Source organism: Nanorana parkeri, unplaced genomic scaffold (assembly GCF_000935625.1).
Source record: "Nanorana parkeri isolate BGI_ZX_2015 unplaced genomic scaffold, ASM93562v1 scaffold1242, whole genome shotgun sequence".
NCBI classification, from domain to species: Eukaryota; Metazoa; Chordata; class Amphibia; order Anura; family Dicroglossidae; genus Nanorana; species Nanorana parkeri.
The window spans coordinates 159,924-184,703 of record NW_017307510.1 but is presented as its reverse complement, the minus strand read 5'-3'; the positions used below and the strand labels follow the sequence as shown (position 1 = coordinate 184,703).

Sequence of the window (24,780 nt, the reverse complement as noted above, 5' to 3'; positions counted from 1 at the left end):
GTGCTGGTGATCTACTACTTTTTCAAGCTTGAACATACATGGCGCCATCCGTGTTTATCACTACGAGCACCACATCTTCTACCGGTTGTAGATGCTGAAAGGAGTACAGGGGACACATCTGTATACTATACTGTAAGGACCTGGAACCACCATAGAAGGTAGGGTTGGCTTCACTGTGGGATGCACATGTATTCTAGTAGATAACTGACCTTTTACTGCACACATTACCTGTATTCTTGCTGTGACCAGGCTGTTACAAAGCCGAAGGCACTGGCAACCGAGCGCATTGACTCTCGGATCAGATCAGTGAACGATCAGTGCACCTAACTGTTGCTATGTCATAACATGTCTCTATGAATCCAGTGTTGATACAACCACTAACTACTAAACCACTAACCACCACTAATTTTATTCTAATTACAGGTTTACTGAATGTAAATGTGACCTATAGAAGGTCAGTCAGAAACCCAGTAGGGATATTGGCTACACGCATGGTCTCCATATCTGTTCAGATCCATCGAGCCGCCGGGCTCCAGGCTGCTGCCAGGTACAGCTGCCCCTTTCCTCTATCAGTAGTCACTTGTCTCTATGGAGTCTATTGATAAACCATCTGAAGGACTGTTCACCCTGCGAATAGCTACAAATGTTCTCTCTGTGAGACTATATGCCAAAACGAACATTCTTTATTTTCTTTACAAGTGCAATGAATTTCTGCACTGCATTCAGGCAATATCGCATTATGGCCACTAGAGGGAGCTAAAGGAGCTTAGGAAATTAGCATTTAGGATCATCTAGTGGCCATAACCTGGTATTGCATGGGGAAAAAAACATTGCCTTGTTAAGAAGCATCTAAAGAGCTTTCGTTTTGGCATATATCCGCAGAGATCAAACATTTACAGATATTCGCAGTGTGAAGGGCCATGCGGATAGTTTATAAATACACCTTTTGGTTGGTCAGTTTAATGACCTTGTGCATGTCCTGTTTATAATCCTTTCTCAGAGCTCTGGCAGAGCAAGACCCGTCATTTCAGTACAGCGCGGACGTTGGGGTGAATGCCTTCGTCATCATTCGCCCTTCATTCTTACCAGAGATGGAGAGTCGCAGCACACGTACCGTGGCTCGCAGCTTCTGCCCGGAGTTTGACCATCATTCGGAGTTCCCCTGTAATATTCTGACCCAGAGGAGCAGCGGAGAGGCTTGTAGCCTGGCGGAGATCCTTCACTTCTCCGAGATTGTACTGTCCATTCACCACCAGAGCGTCGCATCTGGTAATCAATCTCTCTGTAGCCATCTTTGTTTACATTGGAATGTTCTATTGCTGATGTATTATGTAGAATTGTTGTACAGTGCTATCCTTCAGTCGGAGCAAGTGAATGTAGATTTAAAGTGAACCTGTCACCAAATGAGTGACTGATTTGATCTTTCGCTGGAGAGAAATCTCCAAATTCCCAGCTGATGCTGTTTTTAAGAACTGACACTTCTGGTAGTGTCAATCTCCTAATACCCCCCAACCTCCGGAGGAACCACTGAGCAATGGGGAGAAGCAGGAGATGGACTCCTTTCTTCTGGGTACTCTGCCAGTCTGCATGTTAAAAGGCAGGGCATCATCCTGAAAAGCTGCAGGTGCATGCTGTAGTAGGCATTTGGTCACTGTCTGCCCAACCGAAGCAATAAGCTGTCTGCCCACGTAGTGCAAAGCAGCAGGTTCTTTAATGCACCCTCCCCTGCACTGCATATTTGCGTTGGCGTCATTCACTCCCCCAAGGCCCCGTTCCAGTCTTGCCCCCCCCCCACTTCGAATATCCTCCAGAAATGAGTAGGGAACCCCTGTGTAATCTCCGAATCGGTCTTGTTGGAGCTTTCACAGGGCTATGGCAGCATGGGCAAACATGTAAAAGGAATAGGAGAGAGTCGCATTCCTCTCCCGGTAGTTTATTGGGGCTGCAGGGGAACAAATGGAAGGCATCTATGTGCTTCTGGGGAGTATTTAAATCTTTGCATGGGCAAAGCATGGGGTTCCTTGAAGTGCTGACTGTTACTATGTTAGTAGATGCAGACTTTTGATTTCCTCATTTACCATTGTTTCTTTTTTAAGTGTTCTGTTCTGTTTTGTCCATGCCCTGAGAGGCTCGTCACCTCTTGCTCACAAATCTTTTTTTGTCTTTAGCTGGTGTTGGCACAATTCATCCAACCTGCGATTACCATCTGGGTGTGGTGAGGATCCCAACTAGAGTTCTGCTTAGTAAAAGATCAGGTAATTGTATTATGCACCCCACAACACCGTGTAATTCCCTCATTGACCTTTTAGGAGAGAGGTACCCACATTACACTGCGGGCACAGAGAGTGAGCATAGGCAAAGGTTTGTATTTGCATACCACATGCATTCTGAGTTCAGAGGATCCCAGGGGTGCTCAGGACAAGCAGCTAAAGGAACGACAAGCTTCCTTGGTCGTCGGTTCTGAAACCCCCTACCACCGCATGCTGCTCCTCGCTCTTGGCCCATAGCTATAATCAGCAGACTTGCTAACTTGTAGTAAGGTACATGAGGCATAAAGGAGCCGTCCAGATCCAGCATCTGGGGAAACTGAACATTTCGAGGGTCTTCATCTCACAGCGGTGAAGCTTTGTGGAGAAAAGGAATTGGATTAGTGTGTTACGCACACATTTGATACAAAGCTGCTCCCGAAAAGACATTGAGGGGAATTTATCAGAACTGGAGCAGACAAAATCTGGGGCAGCTGTGCATGGCAACCAATCAGCTTCTCTCTTCAGTTTGTTCAGTTGAGATTTGAAAATGAAAGAGAGATGCTGATTGGTTTCTCTGCAAAGCTGCTCCAGATTCTGTCTGCTCCGGCTTGTCCCTGCTGCCGCTCCCGAAGCGATCCTCCCTTCCCCGAACTTCCTGGTTGCGAAGGAGGATACTGATGAAAAGGAGTCAATCAAATTGTTGGGCGGAGGGGAGGGGCGTGTCCTGCCACAGGACTGTGTGTGTCTATGGACGCACACAGCCGCTGCGAGCACAATGCCGCAGGGGTGCCTCCATTAGCCAATGGAGGCACCCGTGTAGGGAGCGGGGGGAAGATTGCTGCGGAACCCGCTAGAAAACGAGGAATTACAAACTTTTAAAGAAAAACGGCCTCAATCAAAGGTGGGTCTCCTTGTAGGAAATATTTTTTTAAAAAGGAGGCTTTAATATCACTTTAATAAAGTGTTTTATGTGCAACTATTATTGCCCCTTTAGGCAAAGATTTTCTTCTATAGCTGCACCCCAACAACAACTAAAAACTTTTTCCAAGAAACCTTTCTGTTTTTATGACATGCTTTATTTTAGACCCGCTGACATAGTTTCTCGGTATATTTGTTCTCTGTGCAATGCAGGCAGATCATGGCTGTTGGGAGGATGCTGTGATGTATTCAGGAAGCTATGTCCAGCAGCCTGCCGACCCCCTCCCACCAGCCATGATCTGCCTGCATTTCATAGAGAACAAATATACCAAGTGCCTCAATACTTCTCTCCGGAGCCCTCAGCTCTGATGGAAGCAGTGGGCTGGCTCTTGGGAGTAGTTATTCAAATCGCAAGATGGCTTGGTGGGTGGATGGAGAAGTGGGCATTCTTAGCCAGGCTGAATTTGCATGCAGACCACCCTAAGTACTTCCCACATGTGATGCTGAGCCTCCACGAGTGAAGAACGGTAATCCAGTGAATGCTGCAGCTTCTAATGCACATTGTGGGAAGCTCGCAGTGTACAGTGACATCAGGGTAAGCAACTCCAGTACAGAATTGGAGCTGGTACAAGTGTACAAGACTGAAGGGAAGGATGAAGTTCAGCTTTCGGTCTCAGTTTGTACCAGATGCCCCTCTATACAATTTCTTCCTTCTCCCCTTTATGTCCTTTGCCTCCAGTTGTAAATATTCATGCTTGCTCTTATCTTACTAGGAATTTCTGGCTGGTACCCAGTGATGTTACCCGAGGATTCCACTCTTCCCAGCACAGCAGGCATCATGAACAACGTGGTTGGAGGTTTGGAGCTTTCAGTGAACTTCACTCACCATTCAGACAGAGATCGGGCCCTGGAGGTGGCTCAAGGCTTAGGATGGAATGTGGAGGAGGAAGTCATTAGAAGTGTTGGCGATGGTTGGGAAAAGGAAGACTTGGTCAACTTGTCAGTCACCGTACCTAAAATCTGGCTCCCTGTTCACTGTCTCTTGCTCGCCGGACACAAACAAATCCATAAGAACATTTACTGCTACCTGCGGTACAAGCTGTACGATAGAGACGCAGTCTGCTCCCACTTGAGAAAACCGGCCTTGTCCGAGAATGGCCAACAGGCCACCATAGTGTTTGAGCAGACCAGGACTATAGAACTGATGAAGCATCAGCCATTGGTGTGGTACCTGCGAGAAGAGAAGCTGGAAATCCAGATCTGGCGCTCTTACGGGAAAGACACCAGCGGGCAAAGACCTCAAGATACTGACCGCCTTCTCGGCTGTGTTTATGTGGACATGACTGCTCTGGCAGAAACCACCTCCCGGACTCTCTCTGTTAGCGGTAGGTGATATAGAATTGGAATGATTGTAATCATGATCGTCCCCTCCAAACACCAGCTCAGCCTTATCTATATCTATGTTCGCTTTATATTTGCCGGTGCTGTTATCCCCATATTTTTAGGGAAGGGGTGGGGGGCAGCCGTAGCCTTTTAAAGTGAAGTCTAGCAGTAAATAAATGCTGCAAATTTTAAGGCGAGGAGCATGTTCAGCTTTTCCAGTGGTTTTAGTGTATTTTACAAGTATGTTTCACGTAAACCTGTGAGGAGAGAGTTTGAGTTACAAATTTGGAACAGGCATGCAGCCAGTGAATTCTAAAAGATCTAGGCTTGCCTAGTAGTTGCAGGTTTTCAACTCTAGGTAGCGTGACGGTGGGGCGGCCCCTTTTTCGGGACGCAGAAGCGATCTGGCGACAGGTAAGTCGCCAGAATCGCTTCTGTTGTAAAGCCGACAGTCAGCTCTACAAGTTTAAACACAGTCCCGGCGGCAATAGCTGTCGGGACTCTGTTTAAACAGCCCCGATGCTGGCGATGTACACTGTACGTCGTCAGTCACAAAGGGGTTAAGGAGAAGCTTTCCCTTTTGACCTGAATGGGCAAGGTGACAAGATCTCTATAGGGAGAGCAAAGAAATTGGTCACCCAAAGGGGCACCTGGCTCTGTTGCTGTCGTTCACTGATACTGCTGAGGCAGGCGAGTGTTTTGTTTGAGTCGGGTAAGCTTATTGTGCCTGGAATTGGGCTAATCACCATAGACTGACAGTCGCCTCTCTCTGCAGGGAGATGATCGGGAAGTGAGTGAGCGACGGTATGTGTTCCCTCACTTCCCGATCTATAGAGCCGACGTGTGACAGTTTAATTGTCACACGTCGGATCTAACTATGAGGATGAGTGGAAATCACTCACCTCATAGTTCTCCTTTTAATGACTGCCAGAAGGTAGCGATATTTTAATAACTTCATTGTGCGTTGGATGTGGGTAACCATCTCTCCTTCTTCCGCAGGTGTTTATCCGCTGTTTAAGCGAAATGTGCCGAACCTGCAGGGAGCAGCTTTGAGGGTTCATCTGTCACTGAGCTCAGCCTATCACCCGTCAGTGACTGCCCAGTGCACAAGCTCCGCAGAGGATCAGAGTCTCTCCGAGGAAGAGGCCGTACAGGACAGCTCGGGGGAAGATGACAGGAGAAAAGATGATCGTACTGAAACTAAGAAATCCTCTCCAAGGGTTGGCCATCCGCCCGCAGTCTCTGACAGTCAGCCAGTCTGTGTTGATATGGAAAACACGTTTGCTGTGAACATTGTTGTTGAACGTGCAATGCATCTCAGCTTAAAAGGTATGTGATCACACTAACATGGAGTGGGGGGGATTACACGCACACTTAGTGTGCGTGCATAGGATATTCTTGCCTTTTATTATACCTACGTTTATTGTAATAGGTGTTACAGGGACACCTTTGTTTTTATTAAAATAGTGTATTGACTTTATGCCGTATGTTGGTTGAGTAGTGCTGGCTCCTAGGTTTTTGAAGCTGACTCCTAGTTCTGTCCAGGCCTGTCTTACATCCACATGCAGCCGTCTCATAACTGCACCAGTAAATTGGGAAGGCCTGTACCCTGCACTTTCTTTTAGAAGACCCCCTTTGCTTTCTGTAAAATATGAAATGATCTTTTTGCAGGAACCCCACTGACAGAGCGACAAGTGCCCACGCCCAGCTGCTGCGTGTCATTTCCTGTCGCTGGTACTGCAACCCCTGTAACTACTCCAGTCATAGAGGACACCGATTCCCCGACGTGGAACTTCCAGCACCAGACAAGGTAAAGAGGCCTGTCAGTCTTCATCCGTTCCATTTCCATCCAGACCCTTATAGGTCTCAAAATACTCATTATCCTTGATAAATGGTAGTGCTGATTTAGATTTTAAAACTCTTATCTCTGGGCAACTAAGTTGTCCAGGAGATCAGATTTTGCAATTTTTCTGTTGTTCATTGAGGGCCGCAGCTTGATAAAAGTTATGCAACCTAGGTCATCAGCTATTTCTTTGCTTTTGCATTGGTGACCACCGCTATCAGTTTGTGGCCCTTCCCTTAGTCCCGAGAGTGTTCACTGAAGTCCTCGCGCCAGTTCTGGGGCTTTTCAGACATTTCAGTCATCAAATACCTGGACGATCTACTGCTGTGGGAGTAGACCTCTTTGACTTTGCACTCTAATATGTCTATCGCAGACCTTGAAGGGCTTCAGGTGGTTCCTGAACCTCGAGAAGCCATCATTAATTTCATTATGTCACTTGGAATTCTTTGGCTCTCACCTGGATACCTTTTCAGGTCTTCCTACCAAAGGGGAAGGTGACAATACTGCCAAATCAGAGTTGGCAACTTGATTCCCAACATTGGTCTTTCCTGCAGAGCTGCATGCAAGTTCTGGGATTGATGGTATCCACCTTCAAAGCTGACCCATTTCCTCAGTTCCACTCCAACTTTGCAATGGAGCAATCTCGTAGTATAAGGAACCTTTCTTGCTCATTAAATTCAGACACACTGAATTCATCTCGGGTCCACGAGTATTACTAGGGGCGCTTGGTAGCTCCTTCTGCTAAAGATACACACCATTTTTATTCTGCTTTAGCAGCAACAGATGATCCAGATATCTAATGACTGGGTTGCCTCTGAGATGAAGCAGACCAAGAACTGGTGTGAGGACCTTGGTGAAAGCTGTTGGGGCCTAGGCAAGGCTAAAGGAAAGGGCCACAAACTGATAGTGGTTGTTGCCCACAGCAAAGCGGAAAACCAAAGAAATCACTGAACACCAAGGCTGCTTAAAGGAGAACTATGGGGTTAAGGCTTTTCCCCATAGTTCTCCTTAGGGTAACAGGAGGACACAAACTAGCGTCCTCCCGTCACCCTAAGCTCAGTATATAGGGAGCTACAGCTCGCGGTATACTGAGACGCCGGAGCGGATCCCGACATCGTTTTCAAGATCCGCCCAGCTGCCTGAGTGACAGCTGGCTCTGCCTATCTAGAGGCAGAGCCAGCTGTACTCTCCCCCGTCCGTTCCGCCAGTCAGCGCTGGCGGAGTGGGGAGGGGGGGAATCCATCCCCTCCCCTGTCATGGCAGAGAGCCGTGACAGGATCGAGAAGTGAGCGAACACCGGCATGTGTTCGCTCACCTCCCGATCTACTGAGCCGACCTGTGACAGTCTCATTGTCACAGGTCGGCTAGAACTATGAGGTGAGTGAAAAGCACTCCCCTCATAGTTCTCCTTTTAAGTCTCATCAAGCTGTGTCCCTCAGTGGACTCAGAGAAAAGGATTTAATGGTAGTAAAAACATTATTATATCTCTTCTGTCCTGCTGTGCTCTTTGCACATCCAGTCCCTGCACATCATTGCAGCACGTTGGGTAATTTCCCTAGACTTCGATGGGTCCACATTCTGAATGCTGCAGTGTGCAAGTACTGGAAACATCAGGGCAGGGAGATCTGAGTACTTGCAGCATCTGATTGCCTGTCATAACAGGGGCAAGTGTCATTTATATATTACATTTGCCTCCTTCAAATGTGCATGAAGATGTTATTAAAGAGTTCTGGAATAACAGTTCAATTCTTGAAGCTAGGAGGGTTACCGATATGCAAATTAGCTAGCTTCCTACACCAGGTCACCAGGTACACTTGTTGGATTGTTGCCGCCATGCTGGAAGATTATTTGGGAGTCCGTGGGGGACATACTACAACATCAAAGTAAGGGTTGTTGGATCTTCTTCTTTTTTTTCTGTAGACTGACTAAAGAACTACTTCTGGACCCCCAGCAGACTTTAGTGTTCAAGGTGTGGCATCGAACAGGTGAGTAACAATGGAGAACGTGGTGCAGTATCTATAACAATATTCTTACCGGTTCCAAGGCCGGGCTGCTTTTCTTTTATTGCAGTGAAAGCTAAAACACATAAAGGATGTTTGTATTCACTCCTAATATTGTGTTTATAATACAGAAATGCCAAAAAGCTGTGACTGATACATTATACAATTCCTCTTGGAGAAAGCAGAGCACTTCCTGGTATGCGACTGTGCCTAGGCACTCCTTGAGCCTCCTAGCTGTATATCTGCAGTGCAAGATCTAAGGCACTGCTGCCTCTGACAGATTTGGGGATGTCACCACTGTGCTGCTCTCTGTTCTCCTCGCTAGAGAGGAAGCTGTAACTGACGACCTGCTGTGCAAGAATCTCTGCTTCATTCCTTCTGTGGATCTGTGCATCTTCCATCTGTCCTGTCTCCTAATTCTTACCTCACCGGTGATCATATCTCCAGCAATGAGTTGGTATTGAAAACAAAGCAGAAGGAGAGGTGCAGGAAGCACAGATCCACAGTATGGCTGAAGCAGAAAGAGGGAGATCCTTGTAGTGCAGCTGCTCAGGTACAGCTTCCTCTCCAGCAAGGACAGTGAGCAACACTGTAGTGGCATCACCAGATCTTGTGTCCCTATCTCGCATGCATACAGACATACTAGGGCCAGTGTAAACTGGAGCCCATTTTACCTAGCAGCATGTGTTTGGAGATGTGGGAGGAAGCTGGAGTACCCCGAGGAAACTGGTATTAGCACAGGGAACACATGAAGACAATGTCCAGGCCGGGATTCGAATCGAAAACCGCAGTGCTGCAAGGGAGAAGTGCTAACCGCTAAGCAGTACCTTATGATCTCATACTAAAGATATGCAGCTATGAGGCTGAAGTATTGCTTATTTTAGGAGGAATTCAAGACAAATATTACTGTTTCAGCCGACTGCTTAGGTATAAATTAGGGATGCACCGATATATCGGCCGAAAATGGCACTTTTGGCATAATGCCGAAAGAGCCATGTTTCGGCCGATACATCGGCGCATCCCTGGTTTCTTTTCTCCCTGCTGGGCGCTGTTCCAGCTGGGAGAAAAGAAAGTGACAGCCGGCTGAGCGCTGCAGGACGAGAGCGCTGTGAACGGCCGGCCTCTCTCCTCCCACACCGCTCAGCCGCCTATCACAGTCCGGCAGAGCGGTGTGGGGGCGGAGACAGCGCTGTCACAGGAGGCTGAGCTTTCCTCTCTACACCGCTCGATCAGCCTCCTGTGACAGCGTGTCAGAGAGAAAAGCAAGATACACACACTCAGTGATCGCTGAGTGTTTGTACATAATTGAGGACATGTTATGTTAACTATATCCTCAATTATGAATGAATGGGAGTGATCTACATCACTTCCTGTTCATTCATAATTGTGGTTATAGTAAACATGCCATGTACTCATGTTATCAATGATCAGGAACACTCAGAGGATTCCTGGTCATTGATAACAGGGGACACAGAAAAAGAGATTGAGGACTCTGTGTTCTCAATCTCTTTTTCTATTTTAAAAGGGAAATATCAGGGGTCTGTTTAGACCCCCAATATTTCCCCAAAGCCCCTAAAAGTAAAGTAAAAAATAAAAATATTTAATAAAAAATGAATTAATAAATAAAAATGAATATAAAAAATAAAATATAAAACAAATTATAAAAATAAAAAACATTTTCGGTTTCGGCCTGACATTTTTTTTATTTCGGTTTCGTTTCGGTTTTAAAATTTCCATTTCGGTGCACCCCTAGTACAAATAACACTTCCCTATTCCCTACAAAATAGCAGATCTTCATCTTTTGAGTCCAGGTACACTTAAAGTATTTAGCATAGTGCGAGAGCTTGCCTAATAATGTAGAAAACAAACATTGATTTTTTTAAGGGTGACCATGCTATTTTACCATCTCCCTGACCTTTATCCCCATGTGAATATCTCTATCACCCTCTATGACTGGCAGGAGACGTGGAGCGAGTGCTGGGCTTCGCCTCCGTGGACCTCTCTCCGCTGCTGTCCGGTTTCCAGTCTGTGTGTGGCTGGTATAATATTGGAGACTTTACCGGGCAGTGCCAGGGACAGATAAAAGTGTCCATCACACCTCTGGAGACGATCGCCTATCTGAAAGAGGAGAGACAGACAAGAAGCTGCACCGCAAACGTGCAATCTCAGGTGTGAACTGCTTGGCTGTGTTTATTACCACCAGTGTAACAATTGCTGGAATCTGTCATGAGTTTGGGTCCATTTTATATCAATTGTTTTATGTGAGGTCTTTTCTCTCTTCCTTACTACATGCCTACATGTATACGATCAACAGACATCAGTAGTTATCTGCTTTCAGAAGGTCTATCTCTGACTGAAATCTGATAAGGAAGCCTTTATCCCTCTGACTGCTTCAGTTCAGTGTGGGAGTTTAAGCTTCAGCCATTGAGGCCTGTAAACTTGTAAGCAGATGATGTCTAACCCACAACTCTGCCCCCAGATATATCTCAAACCTTGTCTCAAAGTATCACCCTAAGCGCCCCCTCCGCTCATCCCAAGACCTCCTGTTTTCCGGCTCCCTTGTCAAATCCTTCCATACTCTCCTCCAGGACTTCTCTAGAGTCTCTCCCATCCCCTGGAACAATTGTCCCCAACCTGTCAGTCTATCTCCCACCTTGACTGCCTTTAGGCTTTCCCTAAAGACCCATCTCTTCAGGGAAGCCTATCCCACCTCAACCTAACCACTGAACCAATACGTTCTCAAACGTTTCATCCCCACACAGCTACCTCTTCATGTATCACTTCTCCCTCCTCTAGTCATTATTAGTGATCAGTCCATGAAATGTTATAATTATAATTCTGCAGGTTACAGGCTTGTTCTTGTCTCTCTCTTCCAGGTGACCCCGCACACATCTTTCCTGTATCAGCCGAGCCCCATATTCAGCTTCCCTGTCCACCAAACAGGAAATGCCGGCAACTTCGTCACCCCTACTGAAAGGTGAGAAGCACATTACCACATATTGTACGGACATGAACCCGGCCTCCATTCATCTCAGGTTAGGGTTATAAGAATGGGATATTAGAAGAGAATTATTAGTTCTTTAATTTGCAGAATGGAACAGATTAAAAAATACCTTTTAAAATGTATGTAACCCCCTAACAGTGATAGTTCTCGTATTGCTGCATTTTGGTGTGCTAAATGTTTCCTTGAAAGTTTTTTTTTTTCTTTCTTCTATCTTTTCCATAAGTGCAAAATAATCAGAATAGTGTGTGTGCACACAGGGGGGGGGTTATAGAGATGGGATGGGGTACTGAGATTTGCTAGTGGTAATGTAAATGAGGGGAATGTGGAGAGGAGTTCTAGAGATGAGAAGTTGGGAGAGAGACGGGGAAGGGGTTATAGAGATGGAAAGAGGGTGGGGGGAGATACGGAGGGCCTAGGGAAATAAAGAAGGGTTATGGAGATGGGGCAGGGTTATGGGAAAGGGGAAGTTTAGATGGGTGGGTTTTATTGAGAGGGGTACGGCAATTGAGAGGGGTTATCGGGAAGGGGGAGCCAGATGGGGAGGTTTTATGGAGATGAGGAGGAATTATGGGGCAGGGAGATGGGGAGGTGTTATGGAGGTGGGGAGGAAGGGGGAGGCAAGATGGGGATAGGTTATGTAAATTAGGGGAATTGGAGGGAGTCGGTGGTTGAGGAGCTATCGAGATGAAATGGGGTTGTACCGATGGAAAAGGGTTATGGAGATGGGAAGGGCTTGGAGAAATAAAGAGAGGTTATGAAGATGGGGAGGGTGGAGAGGAGAGCAGGAAGGGAGATGGGGGAAGGGTTATAAAAATGGGGAGGGAGGGGTTATGGAGGTGAGAATAAATATAAAAATAACTCGGTACAGAAATAGGCAGAAGTTTTAAACATTGTTCCAAAAGTTTCAATTACCAAGTATGAATGCCTGCATTGCTTGTATTGCTCTCCAGCACTGTCTGCAAAGCCAAAGAATACTCTGCACGGTAGAATTGCTGCTTTCTTGGTGAGAACAGCGGCTTCCATACAGCGGTCCAACATGTCGCCTTGCCACCTTGTCAGTGCAACGCTTGCTAAAGCGAGCATCCAGTAAGGTGCCCCGAAGGTTGGGGAAATTACCACATGTCTGCAATCTTAATTGTGAAAGCAGAATGTCTTCCTGCCAGTCATTTGTAGATGGTCTATCCTACATAGTCTTATGGGGGGGGGGGATCTTAGAAAACCTAACTGTATCACTTTTCACTCTCAGACATCTAATGACAGTGGTAATGACAGCAGAGGTGACCTTTTAACAACTGTATTATATACAATATTTTGTATTTTAATTCTTTTAGGAGAGAAGTCTCATTCCCACCTGTTGGTAATGCAGAACACACGGAGACCATGAGACGTTTCCAGGAGACGCTACACCAAGCAGAACAGAACACGTGGAGCACAGAGCACCGGGATGTCTTGTCACAGTCTTCCCGCACGTCATTGCAGTCTGCACTCGGGTGAGGAAATGAGCCCTAAAAACATGGCTGCTGTTGATTGGATGCCAGCCATCAGACTTCTAACTAAAAACACCAGCTGAGCTGCAAAATGATTGGTTGGTATGCTTTTGAAAGGGTGAGCATACGCCATCTGGAAATCTCCTGCAAGACAAATGGGCATTGTAGGGCTTCATGAGGACATAATAGGGTGCTCAATGCCATGCAGACATCATTCCCAGTTTGGTGAAAATCTTTTGGCTGCTCCATTGCAGTTTTATGGTAAAAATGGGATGATATTGGATTAGATGATTTGATTGGTTAGAAAAATGTTTTCAGGAACGGTCAGGAGATTGTACAAATCTCCATTTCCATCATTTACCTGCATGGTGTGAGTACAAGGTAGCAATTAACCCTTTTGGACCTTATGATTTAAAGATGCCTATTAGAGGGTATATACAGTAAATTATTATTATTATTACATAGTATTTATATAGCGCCAACAGTTTGCACAGCGCTTTACAATGTAAGGAAGACATTACAATTACAATACAATACAAGACAAGATGGTAAGGAGGGCCCCGCCCCTGAGGGCTTACAGTCTAAAAGGGAGTGGGAAATGACACATGAGGAGATAGCTGTGTGGGGATGAATTGTTTGAGAACGTGATGGTTCAGTGGTTAGGTTGAGGTGGGATAGACTTCCCTGAAGAGATGAGTCTTTAGGGATCGCCTAAAGGCAGTCAAGGTGGGAGATAGACGGACAGGTTGGGGTAAAGAGTTCCAGAGGATGGGAGAGACTCTAGAGAAGTCCCGGAGGCGAGTATGGGAGGAGTTGACGAGGGAGCTGGAAAGCAGGAGGCCTTGGGAAGAGCGGAGGGGACGGTTAGGATTTTGAGACAAGGTTGGAGATGTATCCGGGGGCAGAGTTGTGGATGGCTTTATAAGTGATTGTTAATATATTTTGAATTTTATGTTCTGGGCGAGTGGAAGCCAGTGCAGGGATTGGCAGAGACGGGTGGGGGATGGAAGCCAGTGCAGGGATTGGCAGAGACGGGTGGGGGATGGAAGCCAGTGCAGGGATTGGCAGAGACGGGTGGGGGATGGAAGCCAGTGCAGGGATTGGCAGAGACGGGTGGGGGATGGAAGCCAGTGGAGGGATTGGCAGAGAGGGGTTGCAGACACTGAGCGGTTGGTTAGGTGGATGATTCTAGCAGCTGCATTCATGATAGACTGAAGGGGGGAGGAGCTTGTGTAGTGAAAGGCCAATGAGGGAGTTGCAATAGCCAAGACGGGAGATAACAAGGGAGTGTATGAGTAGTTTTGATATGTAGGCATATTTCGGTTTCTAAATTGTTCCGCGTTGCAGGAATTTGCATGGTTGTGGGACAGTTCTTTGTTTTCTTGTAGTTGATGAAAGGAGCCTAAAATACCTTCATTGGACAGATCATATAGAGCAGGGGTAGACAACCTCGGCAATACAGCTGTGGGGAAACTACAAATCCCATGAGGCATTGCAAGACTCTGACTGCCACAGACATGACTCCCAGAGACAGACCGAGATTTGTAGCTGGAGTGCCAAGGTTATTTACCCCTCTGATAGATCCCATAAGATTTCCATACTACAGAATCAGGTTGCACGCTTCTCATAACACTGTATGTGGCCGTATTGCATGAAAACATGAGGAAAATGTGTAATGTCTGCAAGGGCATAATCCTGAGCCCGCGCTCCATCACAAAGGCTCTCCCTCTCCACTAGCAGCTTTGACAAGTTTCTTATATTTTGTTCTAGGAAAAACCTTAATGAGTTGGATGACATCCAGAAGTATTTTAACCAGAAGCTGTACAGGAGCCTCCCGAGCACAGCGCCACCTGGAGGAACCACAGAACATAGCGCAGAGAAGAAGCCTCACATCCCCACTAGCTCTGAGGAGGATGCAGATACTCGGCTATTGCTGAAGAAATCCAGTCTGCTGGTTTCCCAAGTCAGCAACCTCATCACTGGTGAGAAATAGAGTTCAGCTATTGCTCGTTTTGTCTAGGGGGCAAAAATAAAGAAGAAATACTCACCTGGTTCTGGGTCCCACGTGGCTGCTCGACCGGTTCCCTCAGCCTCTTTTTCCCCGACTCTTAAGAACCTATGACGTCATCATGTCTAATACAGGACTATTGAATGTGAGGATACCGAGGTACATACCACAACAGAGTGGAGGGGGAGAGAGGTGAGCGGTCAGTGCCACAGGACCGAGGGTCAGGTGAGTATTTCTTTATTCTGTCCCCTAGAGAAAAACAAGCAAGTCAACCCATTTTTTTTTTAATCCTTGAATTCTTCTTTTAAAGGGAACATTTTCTTTGCCCATACGTCTTCCCCCACGCCCTACTTATCCATAAGGAGCAAAGAAAAAATACATTGGTATTTATGGTAGTGATGCACCGATACCGAGTATTTGGGTGAGAACCCGTACTTGCACAAATGCTCCGATACTGGAAATTCTGATCAGAGGAAGGTTTCCTCTGACTGGCAGTGCTGTAGGAGAACATGGAGCTGTCTTCCCGGGCAATCAGGAAGCCAGGTGGCGAGGACCCACCTCCTGGTTTCCTGATTGGCTGGGAAGCCGCCTCTATGCTGATTGGCTCAGAAGCGGGCTTTCCAGCCAATCAACATGGAGACGGTTTCCTGGCCAATCAGGGAGGCAGATCATTACTTGCATATCATTACCCGCCGCTCGGCTTCCCAATTGTCGGGAAGCCAGCTCCATGCCAGCGGAAGCACCGGTATCAGTACTCAGTAGCTGCGCGTACCGAAAGCAAAGTATCGTTACTTGTACTCTATACCGAAAAACCGGTATCAGTGCATCCCTAATTTACGAGTATGTGGGAGTCCCCCCCTCATCAAATGGGGTATGGGGGAGTCCCTCCAATCATCAAATGTTAGCATTTGATGATTGGCCTCTCAGACATCAGCATTGTCACATTGGGGCAGGAAGAGAGGTCTCGGCAGATGAACCTCCAGCAGATGAATAGAAAGGAAGGGAAGGATGTGCAGCTAGGGGGGGAGCTGGTGAACCTGCATGACCAAGGCACAGATTTACTTGAGCTCTTATCCACTCCAGGACTACAATATGTATATAAACAACACAGTCCTGAACGGGTTCTACCAAGATCACTGGTATTGTTTTTCAGCCAGTGCCTGGCTGTCACGTACAAGTGTTTTGGGTGGCTACACAGCCGCCCAATCACTTGTATTCGGTTGCTGAGTGCCCTTGTTAGTTATGGGCTTGTTAGCCCCCTATGGGATGAGCAGTAAGGGAAATTCAGTGTTTTTTTTTTTTTAAAGTACAAAAATTAAAGTTATGTATATAGAATAATAAAAATAAAACCTAAAGCCCCACGCCTCATGTACATTGTGTACTGGAATGACAGTATTCCATCAATAAATGGACTTTTGTTGGTTTTCACTTAAATGGTGTGCTGGCGACATCCTTTTGCACCCATGTACATTCAAGCGCAAATATGCATCTAGTGCGCCTACGCGGGAAAACGATTATTGCGCCACATGTGACATATCGCCAGGAATGTCAGAGTGCAAGCAATAATTCTAGGGCCATCACTCCCTGTTAACGCCAAATTATTGAGCAGTAAAGGATTTTAAAGCGCCATCTATGGGCAATTTTGGGTACTGTCGTTTTTACCATTTCACAGGCGCACACAATTTTAAGGATTGACATGTTTGGTATCTATTTACCCAACACAATGACGAAAGGTAAGAAAGATATACTCGCCTGTTTCTCGGTCCCGTTGGGCTGCTAGACCGGTCCCCGCAGCCTTTTCTCCCCCGGGCTCCAGCGTTCTAAGGTCCTCACGTCTAATACAAGTACATTGAGTTGTATTGGGTGTTGGTATGCTGAGGGACACTTCACAGCCAGGAGGGAGAGAGGTGAGCCAGCACCACCGCTGGACCTACGATCAGGTGAGCGTATCTGCTTTATTTTAGACCAAAACGAGCACTTAACTCTTGTAGTGCGGGGTAGCCCCACTGTAAGGGTTCATTTTCAAAATGCCCGGAGTTCTTCTTTAACCACTTCCGGGCCACAATACATCTAAAGACGGCGGCCGGCAGAAGTGGTTAAAACATGAACACGGCTGCTCTGCCAGCGATGGCTGTTAATATACAAGCGATTCGTACCGTGGGGCACCTGTTAATGTTTTACTTGCCATGGGATTTTACACAGACCTGTTGCTATACCCGGAATGAGCCTAGTGACAGTGTTTATGCCGTCAGGGTTCCATGTCTTCCATTGAGGATTTAATGATGAATAAAAATGATCATACCCTTTTATACAGGGAGCGGACTTAACGTGGACCTTGCACTAAAAATCACTTCAGCCCGCAGCTCTGCATACTGATATCAAATCATATTGCATTCATTATTAAACCAACTTGTTTTTCATTTACTTGCAAAAAGAGTTTATCCACTTCCTGGTCTTCTTGGGCATTACCCTTTTCCCCCCGAAAATAAGACCTAGTACTATTTTTGGGAATTGCTAAAATTTAAGACCTACCCCGAAAATAAGACCTAGTTGTGACCATTCCCAGGGTCGGTGGTGGCATAAGGGGGAACTTGAAGAGCTGCGGGAGAGAATCAGCGGTGCCAACGATGCCAGCGCTAGAGGAAGCGAGGCGGCAGCGGAGGGAGCAGAGCCGCATAAGCCAATGCCGCCTCTATAGCGCCGGCTCCTGTCACAGGCGGAGTGATACCAAATGCACTCCGCCTGTGAGGAATCCATAGTGAAAGCGCGCTTCGCTCATTCTGGCCAGCGATTGGTTTGCAAATTGCTCTTGGAAAGGTACGGCACCCCTGATTGCCCTGATCACAATATTTTAGTACATGAATAAGTGTGGATTGTTGTACATTAAAAAAAAATTTCAAAAAATAAGACCTACCCTGAAAATAGGACCTAGTGTGTTTTTCTGAGCCAGTGTCTTATTTTCAGGGAAACACGGTATGTGATGTGCCCAAGCGTTGCATCCTGGGAAGGTGACATCAGCAGAGCATTGCCGGGAAATCTCATCTGTAATCTCACGAGATCTCAGGGAAAGGCATTTTTCCTCCCCTGAGATGATGTGCATGGTCACATGTGCCTGAGTTCCAGGAAGTAAAAGGGGATCTAGTTACCTGCCCTTAGTAAACATGGCCACTGTCAGATAACTGTGGGGGGGGTAGAAATAGGGTTGCCACCTGTCCAGGATTCACCCGGACAGTTCGGGTTTTGAATGCTGTGTCCGGGTTTCATGGCAGCAGAAACCCGGACACAAGATGTCAGGCAGACAGGGGCAATGAAAATTAATATAGGGGCTACAGGCCCCCCACTGTACTGTCTCGACTGTGATATTTACATATGAATGGGTGGCGCTAATTACATATGAATAAGCCGCGACTCCAAAAATATGTCTACGCATCGCTAGAGTGTTTGGGTTTCGCTTGAAGAAAAAGGTGGCAACCCTAGGTAGAAAGAAGACGATATGCAAAGAATACAAAGCCGGCAGTTATCTAGAAGTATGCGTTTGTAGATTGTCCTTACCAAACATTTCTAAAGGTGTGTCTGCTATTATTTTAAAGATCTGGGTGAAGGTATGGGTGTGCTTTTTAAGTTTTTATTATTGTTTCTTCTCTCCCAGGCCTCCAGGAAAAGTCTGCGCTTCGAGAAGTGGCTCCCAGCACAGTAGATGGTGGCAGTAGTCATCGGCATCTAAGTGTATCCGGGTCAGAGGTCATTGGCGTACGTCCATCGGAGAATGTGTGGCCGGCCATCCACAAGGAGTTATCAGACGATGAGAATGAGGTTCACCATGTGGACACACCGCCATTCTCTGAAGCCGGATCTCCCATACGTAAGAAGGACAACATGGAAGACTTGTTAGACTACAATGAGAGACCGGGCAGCTTTGTTGGTAATCAGGAGGAGGAGCCTGAAGATGACCTTCAGCAGGACAGCGATGAGGACTATGAGGAAAGCGTCATCGAGATAAGGACTCTTAATGAAATCACCACTCTGACAGACAGAACCAGCCCATGGTCCAGTATGGTGTCCGAACCAGGACATGATCCGGAGACAGCCATGGAAGATGTTCCAACCAATGCAAATCTCCTAGAAAGGCTCAGTCTGGTCTCCTCGGACCTCCAGGATGACCAGAACAGTAATCCGAATACAGCCAGATCATGTGACTCTCACATGGCGGACAAATACCCTGAAATGACAGGCAATGGTTCAGACACACACGACCATGAGAGGTGGGTAGAGTCACAGAACATCGGATCACTGAGTCAGAGTTCATCAGATCTGTCAGACAGTGGCGAGGAGGACAGACTGAGGGAAGAGGAACTGACTCTAGAAGTAACTCGGCTGCCCACTGAGATGTCCTTGAGCGGCAGTGAACCTGATGAGTCTGGGGACCTTGTTATAGAACGAGAGGACACTGATGGAGAGATGAGAGAGGACTACAGGTCCGGATATCCATCATCCTCCTCACATCCTGAATCTTCTCCGAGAGACACCAGTCCGTCTGAGCAGAGCGTGGAGGAGCTGCCGGACGCAACTGACACCATCCCGCACTTTAATCTCCTGTATCCTTATCCCTGCTGAGACACCATAGGGAACCATGGGGCATGGGGGCTTTACAGCAGTCTCTGTACAGAGGAGCTTACACTCTAATGTCCCCTCCCCCCCAGTCACATCAGTCTCTGTACAGAGGAGCTTACACTCTAATGTCCCCTCCCCCCCAGTCACATCAGTCTCTGTACAGAGGAGCTTACACTCTAATGTCCCCTCCCCCCCAGTCACATCAGTCTCTGTACAGAGGAGCTTACACTCTAATGTCCCCTCCCCCCCAGTCACATCAGTCTCTGTACAGAGGAGCTTACACTCTAATGTCCCCTCCCCCCCAGTCACATCAGTCTCTGTACAGAGGAGCTTACACTCTAATGTCCCCTCCCCCCCAGTCACATCAGTCTCTGTACAGAGGAGCTTACACTCTAATGTCCCCTCCCCCCCAGTCACATCAGTCTCTGTACAGAGGAGCTTACACTCTAATGTCCCCTCCCCCCCAGTCACATCAGTCTCTGTACAGAGGAGCTTACACTCTAATGTCCCCTCCCCCCCAGTCACATCAGTCTCTGTACAGAGGAGCTTACACTCTAATGTCCCCTCCCCCCCAGTCACATCAGTCTCTGTACAGAGGAGCTTACACTCTAATGTCCCCTCCCCCCCAGTCACATCAGTCTCTGTACAGAGGAGCTTACACTCTAATGTCCCCTCCCCCCCAGTCACATCAGTCTCTGTACAGAGGAGCTTACACTCTAATGTCCCCTCCCCCCCAGTCACATCAGTCTCTGTACAGAGGAGCTTACACTCTAATGTCCCCTCCCCCCCAGTCACATCAGTCTCTGTACAGAGGAGCTTACACTCTAATGTCCCCTCCCCCCCAGTCACATCAGTCTCTGTACAGAGGAGCTTACACTCTAATGTCCCCTCCCCCCCAGTCACATCAGTCTCTGTACAGAGGAGCTTACACTCTAATGTCCCCTCCCCCCCAGTCACATCAGTCTCTGTACAGAGGAGCTTACACTCTAATGCCCCCCTCACAGTCACACCAGGAGGCCACAGAGGAGTGGAGCTCAGCACAGATAGTTAGATTTGATGCAGATATCATTGTTTCCTGTGCAGGTTATTATGACGGGTCACCCCCATTGCTTTCCAAATATCAGATCTTACGCCATTGAAAGTTTTTTAAGGTTGGTGAGAATGACGCCATGTTTGAATTAAAGGTGACCCGGGACTCTGGTTTCTGTGATGGAATATACACGGTACAGCACACGCAGGGATTTCGCTCCCTATTGTCTATCATGTTCTGACTTTCCTTAACAGCTTCCTGTCCAGATCAGATCCTATTCAGCTCCCAAATTTTTTTCTACCTCCTCAGCACTTAGAAGCGTCTATGCGTTTACTGAGCCAGGCTTCTCTCCCATCATCATCATCAGCTCAGAAGGTATGTCACCGTCATCTAATAACTGCTATAGGTGAACTACAAATCCAGTAAAGTTTCTGTCTCCAATTATGGGGCTGTATGGGCTGCTGCAAAGGGCAGCATAGTGATCCATGAAAATCTATTACATGTAAAGCTGAAGACTATTCTGCTCATATTTTAACTTCCCCGGTTGCTCCTCTCCCCCTCATCAACATGCTCATGAAGTTTTTGGATAAAAGCTTTCCATTGAAATACTTTGTATTAGACCTAGTGATGTCATCACTGGACTTTTCAGCTTCTCTATGCAATGCAAGCGGGTCATGGCTGGTGGGAGGGGCCTATATATAGTTTCCTGAAAACATCGCAGCACCCTGCCTCAGCTTTTCTCTCGAGAGGCTTCTGCAATGATGCAAGCGGTGGGCTGTCTCTGGAGAGGAGTTATGCAATTACCACGATCTTTTGATGGTTGGATGAAAGTCTGGAGGAGAGACTGTCCCTTAGCGGGCTACATGTACATTCAGACTGACCTAGGTAACTTTTAACGTGTGATGCTGAGCCTCCATGACTAAAAGAACTGAAATCTAATGAATAAAAGGTAGGGATGCACCGATACTAGTATTGGTGCCGGTATTCGGGTGAGTACTCATACTCGCCCAAATGCGCCGATACGCTCCCCGATACCAGAACTTCCGGTCAGAGGAAGATTTCCGCTGACCGGCAGTGTCCTAGGGGAACATGGAGCCAGCTTACCGCGCGATCAGTAAGCTGGGCGGCGACTAATGACCCGCCTCCTTGCTTCCTGATTGGCTGAACAGACGGCTCAATGCTGATTGGCTGGGAAGCTGGCTTTCCAGCCAATCAGCATGGAGCCGGCTTCATGACCAATCAGGAAGCCGGGACATTATTACGCGCCGCCCGATTGGTAATCTTGATTGGCCGGGAAGCCTGCTTGATGCTGATTGGCTGGGAAGCCAGTTTCTCGGCCAATCACAATAAAGCTGGCCAAACAACATATCATTACTCGTCGCCCGGCTACCTGATTGACCGGAAAGCCGGCTCCATGCCAGCGGAAGCATCGGTATCGGCGAGTACCGAAAGCAAAATATAGGCATTTGTACTTGATACCGAAAAACCGGTATCGGTGCATCCCTAAAAAAAGGGGCAGACCAGGGACAGTCAGACTGGGAAGGAAAAAGCTAGATAATGCTGAACGTCCTCCAGCCAGGAAATGAGGCGGGCTGTATCTGACTTACTGCAGCTTCTAATGTACATTGTGAGGAGTTCCCTCCCAGTGTGCAGTGATATCAGAGGAAGCCATTTTGGTCCAGGAGAGGAGCCGGTACAACTGTACAAGAGTGAAGGGAAGGCCGAAGATCACCTTTATAGATATTGCTGTCATTCTCTTTTTCCTCCACTAGGTGGCAGTCACGTCCTCTGTAAATGTCTTTCATTTCCGGTTAGCTGAAGAAAGTAAAAGCGGTCATTCACAATTGCCTGAAATGACTAGAATGTGGCAGAAAATGCAATCCCATGGACGGGGTCATCAGGAAATGGCTTTAGAATTTGGTGTCAATGGATTCAGTGTTTTCAGAGGCTATTGAGAGCAAAGTGAAATATGCCGCTTATTGTGTACAGATTTTCTCACTCCATAGCCAAGCAGCTCCTGTCTTCATTTCAGTGGAAATCTATATTTATCTGCTTCGTAGTATTGGAGGGCCTGACAATACAATCACTATTACATGGATCCGGGAATAGGAAACTGGTGTGCAGGGGGCTGTGTGCTTCCCGCTGTGTGCACCCCCTCCAGCTTACATTTTTGCAGCCCTTGACCAGTTTGGTCCAGGCTGGTCTGTACTGCTTAAAGATGACTCCTCTGTCCTGAATACTCTGAAATACTTTGCTGATCCTTCCTCAGGGATAAAATATTGTAAACTGCAAATGGGCAATTTACTTAATGCCCAACTCTGTCCTCAGCGCCCATGTGCCGATCACTTGGCATCCAACATCCTCTTCCTCTACAGTACTGTTTTCACCACAAGGTATCCTCAGTCGTCCAGTTTGGATGATAGCCAGAGCCACTCAACCTGGATAACTGAGGACGGCGTCTGTGTGCAGGGTGTCATTGGACCGCCCGCTAAGGGGGCATCAGCATGGCATCCTGCATTCAATGTGTGATGGTGCAGACAGTGGTAAAACAAGTGATGATGTCAGTACCGCGCTCTGCATTATTGAGGACTGCCCATTGACGAGTAAAGACCGTAGAGCAGGAGTAGCCAAATTTCAACCCTCCAGCTGTGGCAAAACTACACATCCCATCACGTATCTGCCTGTGGAAGTCATGCCTGTGATTGTCAGTCTTGCGATACTGAATGGGACTTGTAGTTTCACAAAAGCTGAAGGTCTGAAGATTGGCTATCCCTGCTCAACGGTCCTTACTCTGTCCTCAGTGATGCAGAGTGGCATTGATGTCATCAATAGTTTTACCACTCTCTGTACCATCACACAGTGAATGCAGAATGCCATGGTGATGCCTCCTCAGGGGGCAGGCCAATGACACCCGGCACACACAGGCTGTGCTCAGTCTTCCAAGTTAAGTAGCTCTGGGTGTCATCCAACCTGGACGTCTGAGGACATCTTGTGGTGAAAACAGTACCGTGGAGGCAGCTTTGGTTTGAAGGGGAGTATTGCTGACTGCTAGGGGGCCAACAAAAAGCCTAGAGTTAGGTTTTTAATGTGACCCTGCCGATGGTAGACAAACATGTGAACCAGCAACCCCCTATAAAAGATCATGTTAAAAAGATGTTCACCTGCCAGCTGCTACACTTCTACTGTGTACTGTAGTGACATAGCAGCCAGTGGGAGGAACCGGTGCCCAGAGGGGTGCATAGTGTACAACACATCCGAAAATGTCAGATAGCAGAGGTGCCAGCGGCACTGTAAAGAGTAAAGAATGGGCTCTCCACCCGCCACATGGGTATGTCCTTGATGATCTTTTACAGTTACTAGTTCATTCAACTAGTGACCGTAAATTTGGACCTCAAAATTTGACAAGCCTGCACCGCAGGGGTGATTTGTCAGCATCCACCACTCCTAAGTGAAGCATGTGCCTTCAATACTTCCTGTCACGTGACAACACTGGCGTTTGATTCTTTTATCCAAATATGTAATTGTTCACAATGCTGTCGTCTACATCTGTGCATATACTTACCTTCATTTCCCTGCTGCTCTGTTTGAGGAAAGAATGCTGTGTGTTGGCTTCAAGTAGATCCTAATTGGAGCTTTCTCAGCGCTGAGGACTTCCCCACCTCCACCTCACATGTGACAGCGCTGGACCAATTGCCAAGGAACATCCGCATCACCTGCATGGGAATAGCACATTCCCGGGATGAGCTGTGCTGGACATGCGTCATGCCAACCTGCCAGTCAAGATGGGTGAAGATGTCAGACCTGAGGGAAGACCAGGGGAAGATGATGGGACCATCGAGAGAGTGATGAAGAGATTGCGGCTATCAGTTCTCTGCAGTGGAGGTAAGTATTGGCACGTTTATTTATGCTTTAACCAGTTGCCGTCCGCCCGTTGCAAAAAAACAGACGGATGGCACAGTCGCATTGGCGCCTCCAGACGGCATTTTTTTTCTGATCGCGCGCGCCCGGGCAGAAAAAAACCCGTCCAATGTGAAGAGCCGTTACCGGCTGTTTCACATATAGCCGGTCCGTTGCAAAAAAACAGACGGATGGCACAGTCGCATTGGCGCCTCCAGACGGCATTTTTTTTCTGATCGCGCGCGCCCGGGCAGAAAAAAACCCGTCCAATGTGAAGAGCCGTTACCGGCTGTTTCACATATACCCGGTCGGCGGCTCTATAGCCTGCCGATCGGGTATATGTGCTGGCT

At 47.4% G+C, this 24,780-nt stretch overlaps 1 protein-coding gene across 1 annotated transcript in view; it reads left to right on the top strand.

Moving 5' to 3' along the window:
- C2CD3 (C2 calcium dependent domain containing 3) overlaps positions 1-24,780 on the top strand; it is a 66,215-nt gene that overhangs the window by 32,857 nt on the left and 8,578 nt on the right. Inside the window, exons 22-34 of the mRNA XM_018568775.1 lie at positions 424-547; positions 1,001-1,269; positions 2,169-2,255; positions 3,941-4,552; positions 5,550-5,879; positions 6,222-6,360; positions 8,314-8,378; positions 10,357-10,562; positions 11,270-11,370; positions 12,729-12,887; positions 14,655-14,866; positions 18,542-19,487; positions 20,788-20,908. Coding sequence (XP_018424277.1) covers positions 424-547; positions 1,001-1,269; positions 2,169-2,255; positions 3,941-4,552; positions 5,550-5,879; positions 6,222-6,360; positions 8,314-8,378; positions 10,357-10,562; positions 11,270-11,370; positions 12,729-12,887; positions 14,655-14,866; positions 18,542-19,487; positions 20,788-20,908 — 3,371 coding nt within the window. The remainder of the gene's footprint in view (positions 1-423; positions 548-1,000; positions 1,270-2,168; positions 2,256-3,940; positions 4,553-5,549; positions 5,880-6,221; positions 6,361-8,313; positions 8,379-10,356; positions 10,563-11,269; positions 11,371-12,728; positions 12,888-14,654; positions 14,867-18,541; positions 19,488-20,787; positions 20,909-24,780) is intronic.